The following is a 13,366-nucleotide window of genomic DNA, read 5'->3' as shown; positions in this document are numbered from 1 at the left end:
TGAGAGACCATTTAAAGGCTTTGCAAGTGTTTTGAGTTAATTAGCTGATTAGAGTGTGGCACCAGGTGTCTTCAATATTGAACCTTTTCACAGTTTTCTTATTTTCTGAAATACTGAATTTAGGATTTTCCTTAGTTGTCAGTTATAAACATCAAAATTAAAAGAAATAAACATTTGAAATATATCAGTCTGTGTGAAATGAATGAATATAATATATAAGTTTCACTTTTTTGTACGGAATTAGTGAAATCAACTTTTTGATGATTCTCTTATTATATAACCAGCACCTTTTTACAATTTAAGGGCTTTAATAAGAATTTGGCCACCTGGTTAATCTTAATAGATTACAATTACAATAACTTGGTTGAAAAGATTCAAATGTAACTTAGGTCCAGGAGTATGTTCATAAGTAATTTATGTAATCTCAAAATTATTTATTTCTCACTTTACTATCTATCTGTCTGTCTGTCAGTGCATGTTACGCGTTATGAAACACAGAGAGATATTAAAAACTGGCCTAAGCAAGGACTTTGATAAACCTGAAATATGATTTACGTCTTTCAAGCGAAATCATATTTGAACTGAAGACCGATGAATGTACTGTCACGTGATCTGCGTTTCGTTGCCTAGCAATACTGTTTGCAAACAAGTTGTTATCTTGGCGACCAGTTCTCATCAGTCTGGAACCGTCCTGCTCTGAGAAAACCCGACATCACTTGCTACCAATAATGGCCTTACCAATGTTACCTGGAAATTCAGTCAATAGAAATGTAAGTGATAACAAAAATGATCTATAGAAATGTTCTGTCTGTGTTGAGGGAAAACAACTTTATGTGAATAAAGGCTGTTTCAGTATTGCTAGCTATAGAGCGGTTCGCTAATATTTACTTATAAAACTGAAAATATTGAAAGTGTGTGTGTGTGTGTGTGTGTGTGTAGTATCAAACGTTAATATTCTATTTAACGTTAGGTAACGTTAGTTAGTTAGCGAGTTCATTTATGTAATCATTGCTGCCTAAAACAGCTGACTTTCTCAGACCACATTGCTAAAACTGTTCGATCCTGCAGATTTGCTTTATTCAACATCAAGAAGATCAAGCCCTTTCTTTCGGAACATTCTGCACAACTCCTTGTTCAAGCTCTTGTTCTATCCAGGCTGGACTATTGCAATGCTCTCTTGGCAGTTCTTCCAGCCAGTTCTATCAAACCTTTACAATTAATCCAGAACGCAACAGCAAGATTAATTTTTAATGAGCCAAAAAGAATACATGTCACACCTCTGTTTATCAATTTGCACTGGCTTCCAATAGCTGCTCGCATAAAATTCAAGGCATTGATGTTTGCCTACAAAAACTATCACTGGCTCTGCACCCATTTACCTAAATTTGTTACTTCAGACTTATGTGCCCTCTAGAAGCTTGCGTTCTGCAAGTGAACGTCGCTTGATTGTGCCATCCCAAAGGAGCACAAAGTCACTTTTACGGACTTTTAAATTAAATGTTCCCAACTGGTGGAATGACTTCTCCAACTCAATCCGAGCAGCTGAGTCCTTATATATAAAACCTCTAACACTAACTTGCTCTTTGATTATTGCTAATTTCACAACCTGCAGTGAAGTTCATGTTGTCAACCATTAATTACTGACGAAGAAAAAAAACACACACATAAAATGAAGTTAAATTGATAGAAACAAAGATTCTGTCATAAAATTATGAAAACAGTTTACAGTGTCATTTTATTTTCTCTTCATTATTTTCCAGCTTGGAAAAGACAAATTTCACAAATCTCAGCATTTTGATTATTCAAATGGAGTAGCCATGATGGTTGGGTCAGAGAAGCCAGGCATTGGAGGAGAACTTCTCCTGGGGCAGGGCGCAAGACCCAAGTATTCACTTTTTCCAAAGGGAGAGGGCAGCAATGCTCCTGCATGGGTTGCTTTTGACAAACAGGTTTGTCCTTATTATGAGGGAACATAATATAGCCATTTTACCTATAATGCTGTGCAAACTATCTTAATTTTCCATGCTATTTTCCTACCCAAAGGTCCTGTGTTTTGATGCTTATTTCCAAGAAGCTGTACCTCAGAGGAGGGAAGAAAAATATAGAGTTAGAAAGTGCAAGATTTACTTCTATCTGGAGGATGACACCATACAAGTAGTGGAGCCAGAGCTCAAAAACAGTGGGATCCCACAGGGTGAACCATCAGAATCAAATGTATAGCATCCTGACAAACGACAAACCAGTAAAAACATCCTGTTTAAATCCATCTGTTCTCCTTCAATGTAGGAACCCTGATTCGGAGGCACCGCATTCCTCTCCCAGTTCCTAAAGATGATTGCTTCTACAATGTGCACCATTTTAACATCAATCAGGAAATAGTGTTCTATAACAGAACCTTTATGATTACGGACTGTGACCCCTTCACACGCAACTTCTTGATAAAAATGGGGGTGCGCCTAATCCCCCCTGCTTCCACGCCAGCAGATCCCTATTCCACACATCGACAAGAGGTAAGAAAGCATCGTGTATCTATATAGCAATATCAATACTTCAATATTATACTGTTTCTTTCCCTCTCACAGATGGAGGAGAACATGAAGCCACTGCGGCCGTATGAAAGAATAGATACCCTGAAGCAGTTTTTGGAACATGACCGCAACGTCCTGCGCTTCTACTGCTACTGGGATGATACTGAGAGGATGTTTGGAGACCCTAGAGAGCTGATCTTGCATTACTTCCTGGCAGATGACACAATGGAAATTTACGAAGTTGTCCTTCCAAACTCTGGTCGAGATGCTGTCCCTAAATTTCTGCACAGGGGAAAGCTTCCCAAGGTCTGTAAAAGAAAGCACTGCAAAAAAAAAAAAAAAAAAAAAACAATTACATATCCATAATTTATTAACATATCTTGATAATAAGAAGAAATGTTTCTTCAGCTTTGCTCTCACATTTAAAAATATATTCAAATATTAAATCGTTATTTTATATTGTTATGATATTTCACAATATTACTGTTTTTACTGTATTTTGATCAAATAAATGCAGAGGTGATGACTTCAATGAATGTCTTTGAAAAACATGAAATTAAATGGTTACTGTTCAGTCCAGTTTAATGGTTATCAGTTCCTCTCTACTCTTTTGCTTGGACACATTTCTCCATCCTCCATGCCAAGCTTTTATCCAGACTGACAGGGCTGAAAGAATATCCAACTTCCCAAAGCACTTTTCAGTTTCCTCCCTGCTTGTTTTGCAGTCTAAATTCATAATGAAGGAAGAAAGATTTTTTTCTGTTGTCATGTAGTCTTGTCACTCATTCTGTTGCCTCTCACTAAATGTAATGTGAAAAAGTTTTGCAGGAGTCCCCCAATGAAAAATTAATAATGAACCCATTGGCAAATTTCACTTGTCCTTCAAGTTATGCAAAATGTCAATTATTTTGCTCTTGATTGTGTCAAACAGCATGCTCCTATTCCCAAACGCCAGCCTGGAGAAATAACAGACCGCACAGTCCTCAATGTATTCGGACCGGTCGGACAAGGAGGACGCTACATTTTGGATAGCCTCAAGGTAAGTACAGACTAAAAATTGGTCCATTATCAATGCCCTTAGAAATAAACAATTAAACAATAAACAATTGTTTATTGTTATAAATATTTTTTTTTATTAGTTCAGTAGCCAGCTGTTTAAATTTTAATGGACTAGTATGTGAATGTCTCCTAAACATTTTACAGACTGGAGCAGTAGAAGAAGAATTCTACAAAGACTGTGACCTGACCATTGGAGGCGTCATTAATGTGTGGGGTCGTAGGATGTTAATTTGTGACTGCGACAACTTCACTAAAGAGTATTATCGGTCTAAATATGGTATTGGTGAGTCACATCACGCCTCAAGGGGAGGCAGTAGTATTTCTGCTTTAAAGGTGATAACATTATATTTGATTAATATGTCCTAATTCGTGATTTGTGGTTAAATAACTTTGTATAAATGAAAACAATTTGATTCCAGGCAAAAGAGAGCAAGGTTATTATTATTATTTTTTACTATTATTAAATTATTAGTATTTTTATAGAATTAGTATTTTATAGAATAGATTCTTTTTATTATTTTGAGGTTTTATAAAAAATTGGAAGGAGGGGTTTGGCCCCGCTCTTAATGACCACATGATGTCAGTATTGAGTTTCACCTGTGACTTTAGAACTATGTCGTGAACTCATATTTATTTTGATTGCTACAGACAAACTTTCTACAGCATTTGCAATTTTATGCTCTACTGCTTTTTGTAGTAAACTGAAAAGAAAATGTACATACCCCAACCCCTCATTCTCTGTACACATCGCATCTGTGTGGTCTGACAAGCTGTTCATTATTATCAAAGTCTTCCTGTCGTAAATCCCACATCTCTATGAGAGCCTAATGCTCCCTAGTGTGCTTTCATCTCTGTGAATAACTGTTGGAATAACACGCATTGAACGACAGAAGACTAAAGGAGCAGAACTGATTGACACCTCAAGGTGACTCAGTTTTTGGACAGCAGATATGAGCAATGACCAGCCTGGCCTCTTTATCTTCAAAAGCCTGGACATGAGAGGCACACGAGCTCCATGCCAGTGGTAACACAATATGGGTGCACGTGCATCTGTCTGCTGCAGCGTTATGCTGGCCGAACAGATCATAGCATTAGTTACACATGAGCCTAATGGAGTCGAGATGACACAAGCTCTGATGAAGCACTTGTCCGTTTCTCAGAGGTTAAGAGGTTGCTGATTGAATTCATATGAGTAAACGCAACCAGTCTGGCTTTACTTCCGGTTTTCCATGCATATGTTTGCTTAAATGTGTGTGTGTTTGATGTTTTCTTCCTCTGTGGCTTCACAGAGGACTTCACACCTGTCTCATACCAGGCCTCGCTCCCTCCTAAAGCAGCCAGACAGGTGCCACCCTACACTGGATTTGGATCTGAGGAAGATTCGCTGTGCTCCTGTCAGGGCTTGTTGCCTAAACCTCCACAGAAGGATTTCAAGAAGCTTATGGAAAAAGACAGGTAACCAGTGGAGCTAATCTCCCTTAGGAGATCTAGAGTATATGCTTGCCTTTCATTTAAAATTATTAATATTAGATCAAAAAAACATGTCAGGCCCTAACTGGCTTTCTGATCATTTTGCTAGAAGACATTAGACCCTTGTCTGTCCTACTAAAGTCATCCTTCATCAGTTTAGTGCAGCTCTTTGCAATACTGCACAAGGATGAACACATGCCCTTTATAAATAATCAGAAGCTCAACCGCAATCTCACCATACTTCCGATGTAAAACACTTTTTCAAGTCAGTTTATTATTATACATTGTTTTCACAGTGTTTTGCTTCCAAATATAATCCCAGAACCAGTATCACGCTGCAAATTACTGTCTCACTTAATTTGCTTTGGACAATACAATGTCAGACATTGGCAGGCTTAGAGTTTGAAGGGAAAAAGAATGCTCTTCAAAGTGAAGGGCTCTTTTATAGATACTAATAACCTCAAAGCAGCTAAACACACATTGAATAAGCAAGGAAAATTCTTGAATGGAAGTAAGGAATCAAGACCCATCCTGATCTTGTCAGCCTGGTGAACTATATATTTTAAGAATAGTCACTGTAAGCTGGAACAGATCTTCAAACTTTCTAGCAAAGTCAGGGAGTCCATTAGTATAGTGAGCATACAAGAAAAAAAGTGTGTCACATGCAGTTTGGTCTGTTCAGTCTAGGACGCTGTGTCAAGTCTGAATTTTCAGCAGCCATTACTTTTCCGCAGTGTCACATGATCCTTCAGAAATTTACAATTACTTTTAGTCATTTAGCAGACGCTTTTATCCAATGCAACTTACAAATGAGAACAATGGAAGCAATTAAAATCAACAAAAGAGCAATGATATACAAGTGCTATAATAAGTCTTAGTTAGCTTAACGCAGTACACATAGCAAGGTATATATATATATATATATATATATATATATATATATATATATATATATATATATAAAAAGAAAACAGATAGAATAGAAAAAGAATAGAGCAAGCAAGTGTTAGAAGCCTTTTTGACTTTTGTTAATTGCATAATAAATAGAGTCTAAAGGGACAAAAAAGTTATTTGTTTAATATAAATCATTCTATTAAGCTGATTTGTGCACAAATTTGTATTCTGAAGAAGAAAGAAAGTCATACATGATGGGAACATCTTGAGAGTAAGTAAATAATGATAGAATTTTTTAACTATCTCTTCAAAATTACCATTTTAAAAATAAAATCATCAAACTCTAGTGCATTGTTTGGATGTTTTATTCAGTGTACCAATGGTATAGTATACATAAATACTTTTTACAGTGAGAATAAATATTAAGCTCAAACTAATTTCAAAGTGTAGGCAAAAACGTGGTCCATCTACATGATTAGTTTGATTTTAAAATCTCAAATCAATGATAAAACTTTTATTCTATTCATTCCTGTAACAAAACATTTCTCAGCCAGATAATAAATGAATTTTTTTTTCTCAACTTTAGGCAAGGTCTGGTAAGCAATGTGTTGAGATTTGTGGCAAAAATGCTTACAGACAGTCCTGTGGACAAAGAACGTGTTTTTATCATATATGTCTACCTCAGTGATGATACCATAGCAGTCTTTGAACCTCCTCAGAGAAACTCAGGTACTGTCCTCCTGTTCCTTTACATTCAGATCAGATAAAAACATAAGATTAAGATTATACCTAATGTTATTCCATTGTTCTTGTGTTTAAGGTGTGATTGGGGGTAAGTTTTTAAAGAGAGGCCGAGTGAAGAAGCCAGGACAGGAGCTGTTTAAGAGTGAGATGTCTGAGTATTTCACAGCTCAGGATTTGTATGTGGGAGCTCGGCTGGATCTGAACAATCAGCCCTTCCAGCTGCTGGATGCTGATGAATTTACATTCAATTACATGGAGCAGCATGCAGATGAGGTAACACAAAAATCAAAAAAGTCTCAATTTATTCAATTTGTTTTACACAGAAACTTCATTAAAATCCCTTCACGTATGTTTCTCAATTACTTAGTTCCCCAAGGCCAATATTGGCACCATTATTAGCAAGGTAAAATCCATCAGTGAGGAAGAGAAGAAGAAAGTAAAACAGTTCTTCACCATGAGTGACCCAAGCAGCACTGGCTTCATTCCATATGAGTCATTTAGGTAAGAAGGCAGCCAAAAATACACAAATAAAAGGTACATAACACCTTGTTATAGCCAGCCATATAATTTATTTTGAGTGCAATTTTGGCTTAGACTCACTGAATTTGAGATTTTATTGTGGGTGGGATTACCTACAGAAATAGAACTGACTTGCGAAATGTTCTCTCGCAGTTGTTGTGGCTGATTGGGGACAAAACTCAGAGTCCTTTTGGTGGCTGTGTCTGGGTACAACACAGTATAAGAAACAAACTGTACTAAATTCTGATACCTAACATACACATCATGGTTGTGACATTAAACACATTGTCAAATAAAAGAGTAAAAGCCCTGTTGAAAAAATAAATACTGTACATACGCAATGGCTGATCTAGCCTGAGAATCTTTTTAAGGCTATTTGAGCAAAAATGACAACATTTATGAAACAGTTGTCAGATTTCTTTGGTGCTTTCAGATATGAAATTTAATCCTAAGTTTATTGGATAACTTGAAGTTTTCCCATTCAAAGAGATAGGAGCTGCACTTGAATGCCTGAGAGGTGTTTCAAAGATGGCCACAGAGTGACATGACTTGTCTTAAAGAGATTTTGGTCATGTGCTGGTCCTAAACTGTTCTTAAGCAACTAGCTCCTGCTCAGGACCAGCTCCTAACCAGCTTAAACCAGCTCATGACCAACCAAAGACCAGCTGCTAAGCTTCAAAATATGCGCACACAATACACTGTGTTCTTCACAGGACTCTGTTGGCTGAAATGGACGTTCGGTTGTCTGAACACGAGATCATAACGCTGGGTCGCAATTATTCATCGCGGGAACAATCAGAGGTGGACTTGAGCCTCGCGCTTGCTGTGGCTCAGGATCAGCTAAAGAAGAAAAACTTTGAGAACTTCACAGATATGATTCGAGCCTTTACACATGAGGACCGGGACAGGTAGCCCTCAAGCAGGGTTCACTTTCTGTCTCAAATCTAACTTTTTAAAGTAGATTTTCTTGTATTTAATAAGTTGTGCACTTCAAATATTTATTTGTATGATTTATTTGTGAGTAGTGTTACAAATTTCACATTTAGAATTTGCTGCTTATGTTTAGTTTCAAAATGGCATACTTTGTGCATTCAGTTCCTCAGAACCAAAATAATATCAAACATTTTACTACTATTTACTATACATTTTACTTTATAATATTATTTTGGTTTACATGTTTCCAGATTTTAATTACACTTGGAAAACAATATTTTTTTTTTATATGGTCTTAGATATTTGAACCCCACTGAATTTGAACATAATTGTTCTCATACATGAGTGTTAACTTTGTCCTAATATATATTTCCTCCTGTTTTCTTCTGTCTGTTACTTGTAAGCACCCTGTTGCAGTATATGCACATGACCAAATGAATATAATAACAAATCAACATTGATATAAACATGCATTCATACAGAACCACAAAATAGTTGTTCTCAGCTATTGAGAGTCACGCAGGCACTGATGTGGACCACTAACAATCACGCTGAGGTAGAATAACCATCAGTCTGCTTTAGATTGAGGGGGTGCGATTAGTTCCAGCGGTTCAAGTGAAGCATTGGAAACAGATGAAGACCTGTGGCATGTTGCAGGCAGGAGAAACAGATGAGGAAGAATGCCGACAGGTCAACGTACTTGTCCTGTTTATGTGGCCCTGTGGAAAGTTTCGTTATTTTACGATGTTCTGAAAATAATGAACCAGGAATGCCTGCAGCTGTCCGGCATGAACTCCATAAGAAAATTGAATATGATAATATTTTATTAATAGTATTTTATAATATGTACCATTCAAAAGTTTGGGGTCAATACTTTATAAAGAAATTAATTCTTTTATTCAGCAAGGATGCATTACATTGTTTAAAAGTGAAGCCATTTGTAGCGTTACAGATTGCTAATCCTAATTCAAAGAAATACTTTAAAATTTTGAAAAGAGATACTTGGAAAAAAAAAAACTTCATTCAAAAACGTAATAAATTATAAATATTATGTATGTTGATTTATGTTAATGTGGCTGTTGTCAGACTCCTCCTTTACTACTGACACATGACAGCAAAAGATAGAAATAAGTGACTTGAAACCATTTTTTAGATGGTGAAAATACTAGTGTTCTAATAATTTTGGCCACCACTGTATGTATATATATATATATATATATATATATATATATATATATATTACGAAATGTGTTGACGTGAATTACTCATTCTTCTTTCTGTCTACTCAAATTGTGCTACTGTAGATCAGGACACCTCTCTTCTAAAGAGGCACAGGTCATCTTTAAAGCCTTCCGGCTGCCCCTGTCTTATGACCTACAACAAGCCCTTCTCGAAAAGTAGGGTCAGCAGAGCAAAACTCCCATTTATTATCCAAGAAACATTTCACCACAACACATCCTTATTTTCTGCATCTCTCATGTTCGCATCCAGGTTTCAAGACGAGTCTGAGAAGATTGACTATCATGCCTTCCTATCGAGTATCAACTGGAGAGAAAACCCTGCCCCTGCTGTGCTTCCAGATGTCACTGTGAAGGTGAGTTTAAAAGCAGTCCATTTGTTCTATCATCAAACACATATTTTGAGATGTCATTCTTTGTCTTTTGCTAAAGCGGCCACATGCACATGAGAGTGTTTGTGTCAGGGTGCAGGCCCTGGTAACCTTTGGGCCCCACAAGCTTTGAGCACCTCCAAGCCTCATCACAAGTAAATCAAACTTGGAAAAAACCCACTCAACGAATACTCTGAAGTGGAGCTTTTATTACAGCGCAGTAATTTAGCATGTCTCCTTGGAGCCTAAACAGAACCATCTGCTTACTGACTCGCGCGATGCGAAACCTTCCAGTTGTGCTGGGTCTTAACAAACCAGCAGGTGGAGCCACGGGTCGATTTGTCTGAATAGTTTCTCACTGCAATCTTTTCTATGTAATCAAGGCTTGTAGGACCATTCATAGCGATTCCAAGATGGATCTATAAGAAGCAAGCCAGGCTGTGTGATTCTGTTTTTTGCTTTGCTCGCTCATTTCTCATAGCTCATTTCACTGTGTTTATTGACCGCTAAATTTGCCAGTTTCCAGCCATTTCCTGTGGCCCTCACTGAACCTAATATAGCAGACATTACAATGGTGAATTGCCCTGCATTTATCAAATACTTCTCAGTATGTAAGAAAGAAGAATAAGACCACAAGACCACACTGAATCTGTAAGGATCGATCGGTCTGTCTAATTTGTCTAGTCTAGTGACTAAAGCCATGTTTCATAAAAACCACATGAAGCTCTGTGCATAAAAAGTATGTATATTTGCTATATATTACATGTGACAGGATAACCAGATGCCTTGGATTTCCAGGGACATTTTTTTTTCCTTTGGTAGCCAATATGCATTGATATCCATTGTTATATTAGATTTATTTATATTATAGTGTTTATTAAAATTTAGAATTAGCTTCAGCTTTGTATTTTCAGTTTTATTTATAATTTTAGTAATTTTGTTCAAATCAAATATTTAAATGTAATTTAAAGTTATATATATATATATATATATATATATATATATATATATATATATATATATATATATTCCTATTTATCTTAAATTTCTTTTTGTTTACATTTAAGTATTTTTGTACTTCAGTTTTTAAGTTTTTTTGTGTGTCTATTTAATTAACAAAACGTTTTTAATCATTTTAGGTTTAGTTATCATTTTTGAACAAACATTAGTTTAAGGAAACGTTACGGTCCTTGCATACGTTACAAAAATAAATACAGCCTCACGATGTGTCAATTACGTTTACACACTGCCTCAGAAACTTTCGTCTGTCATAAGAAATTTGGATCGAGTTCGATTTTCTGCGTTTTTCATGTCCATTGCAAGCATTTTAAGAGGTGTTTTGACACATCTGACTGTGTGCAAGGTTTGGATGATAAGTACAAAAAAACGCACACCAAAAATCTCAGACTCAGTGAGCAAGGACCTTTACTCGGTTTTTTACAGTTAATAAGTGTTTGTTGATGATCACACTAATTTATAGTAGTATGTCAGAGTATGATATACAATAACTCATCGCAGTTCTACATTCGCCATGTTCAAATCACACAAAACTGTCCCCCGTTTTGAATTCATAGATAATAACATTGGATATTTTAGTGATATATAGACTGTTGAACTAAAAATGTTCCCAGTTTCATTTGAGAAATCTGGTCACCTTAACATATTGAGCAATAAAAAATCTTATCTGTAGCAATTCTTTTAAAAAGATGATTATGTGTCTGATTTACTGAACCACGCAAAGTCGTTTAACATTTGTTATACATTTTTAAATAGCAAGTACAAGACATTTACCATGTGCTAAAGTCAATCCGGCCTGATAAATCTTTGTCTCGGTTCAGCTTAATTTGCAGAGACATGAAATGAGAGTGCCAGTTAAACATATGTGCTCCAGGAACCTCTGTGAACTGTTTCTCAAACCCTGTCGTGCCGTTGTTTTCAGTTTGACGCAGACTGGAGAGGAGACGCTGCAGACACTGCAGTTAAAACCATCAACTACTTGCTCTTTCTGGAGGACGTCTTTGGCAGAGCCACAAACATTAATGACAGCTGAGAACAGCCTGATGGGATCCTCAATAACATGAGAAAGTCAAGAAATCTGCTCGACTTTGTGTATTGCGCTGATTAAATTCACATTGTTGCACATCGTTGTTTCTGTTGTGCTTCATGAATGTCATAATACCGTTTATGTGTATTTTTTATTCGACATAAAATCAAAAACATGCTGGAATGAGAGAGCTGTTTGGAAGTGCCTTGGGACCAAGCGTGGAGCAGTTAAAAATATGAGCCGCTAAATCAAACCATATTTCTTATACAGGCAGACAGACATGCGCATGTGCCATGATTATGTGGATAAAGCTGTCAATATAATACAGCAACATGCCAAAGGCATATAAGAGAAAATAACTGCAGTGCCTGCTATAAAGTACCCAAACTCAGATTTCCCAAAGGTCTTATCATGATTAAGTTAAAGGGAACGAGCATTTTTCCCATGGTAAAAAGCATCCTCATTTTATAACCTGCATTGGCTGTTCACGCTCTGATCTGGCACATTATGCAACCGAAAAATGCTGATGCTGTATATAAAAAGACAGGTTGAGCGTGTCTGTAATCAGAGCTTTTGTGATCAAGGCCTCAGTTCCTGGCCAAGACAAAAGAAGTGCATTACATCACACCGGTATTATCAAGTAGCCTTCACACTTACTAAAATATTAGCCTCATGAGTTAGCAGGCTTCTGTCCGAAACACAAAGGCTGATGGATCTAGGATCTTTTTTTAGCCTGTCTCCAGTGAATGGGGAAAAAGGACACACTTTATCATTCCAAAATGCAACAAAGACCCTAACCTACCTAGGTGTAAACATTACCTTAAAATTATCAGTACTGTTTTCATTTCTGTCTGGAGCACATTAATGGCACAGAGGTGCAATCCTAAAAGTAAGAGACACTATATTAGCAATAATAATTTTCGTCACATGCTTGAGGTATTCAGCCAATCACAATGCACTGGATAGCTGGCCAATTAGTGTGCACTTTGTTTTTCAGACCGATGAGCTTTGTAAAAATGTATGCTTTTCAGAAAGGCACAGCATAGAGGAGAACCAATAATTTACAGTATATGGAAAATAATGTTTTTATTTTTTTTTTTACCTTAAACCGCATAAACACATTTCATTACACCAAATACACAGATTCTTTCTCCCTCAGGTGAAACTGCATTTCAGAACATTAAGAAATAGAGTGTTCATCGTTTTAATATTTCCTGGCTCTTGTTTAACTGATGTTTATTCAGTCTCCAGTCAAGTCTCTATAAATTTCTGAACAGGAAAATGTTATAAAAGTCTCTGCTGCAAAAGATCTCCAATTAATTTTTTAAAGGTCTGTTGGTGGTTGCTAAACATTTCAATGGACCTTTCTCACATTTCCGGGATTCTCAGCAGCGATAGTTGGGTAAACTTGAAGAGCAATGAATGGGAGAGTAACAAAAATATTTTTTGCATTCCCATTTGCTCAAATAGTAAAACATCACAGTCTTGTGTAAAGGGTCCATTACAAAATTATAGTCAAAATCAATCGTATTGCTTTAGTTTTTACTTTAGGAAATATCTTAGCCA

The 13,366-nt window shown here is 36.4% G+C and overlaps 1 protein-coding gene across 1 annotated transcript; it reads left to right on the top strand.

Moving 5' to 3' along the window:
- The first annotated feature begins 654 nt into the window (after nucleotides 1–654).
- On the top strand, nucleotides 655–11,961 carry efhc2 (EF-hand domain (C-terminal) containing 2). Its single transcript, XM_059499407.1, has 15 exons — nucleotides 655–770; nucleotides 1,761–1,949; nucleotides 2,044–2,194; nucleotides 2,287–2,510; nucleotides 2,583–2,834; nucleotides 3,460–3,567; nucleotides 3,732–3,870; nucleotides 4,877–5,042; nucleotides 6,538–6,680; nucleotides 6,772–6,968; nucleotides 7,063–7,196; nucleotides 7,928–8,122; nucleotides 9,452–9,544; nucleotides 9,639–9,741; nucleotides 11,696–11,961. The coding sequence occupies exons 1-15, from the start codon at nucleotides 729–731 to the stop codon at nucleotides 11,804–11,806; spliced, it is 2,247 nt and encodes a 748-aa protein (XP_059355390.1). The 5' UTR covers nucleotides 655–728; the 3' UTR covers nucleotides 11,807–11,961.
- The last annotated feature ends 1,405 nt before the right edge of the window (nucleotides 11,962–13,366 follow it).

This window comes from Carassius carassius, chromosome 19, assembly GCF_963082965.1.
Source record: "Carassius carassius chromosome 19, fCarCar2.1, whole genome shotgun sequence".
In the NCBI taxonomy this organism is placed as follows: Eukaryota; Metazoa; Chordata; class Actinopteri; order Cypriniformes; family Cyprinidae; genus Carassius; species Carassius carassius.
Note: the sequence above shows the minus strand (reverse complement) of the source record. Positions and strands in the feature narration are given on the sequence as shown.

Excerpts from the sequence above, each read along its gene's own strand:
- efhc2 (XM_059499407.1), top strand. The coding sequence starts at position 729 with ATGGCCTTACCAATGTTACCTGGAAATTCAGTCAATAGAAAT. Across the intron at positions 771-1,760 it reads GAAATTCAGTCAATAGAAAT|CTTGGAAAAGACAAATTTCA; the intron begins GTAAGTGATAAC and ends ATTATTTTCCAG. Across the intron at positions 2,835-3,459 it reads ACAGGGGAAAGCTTCCCAAG|CATGCTCCTATTCCCAAACG; the intron begins GTCTGTAAAAGA and ends TGTGTCAAACAG.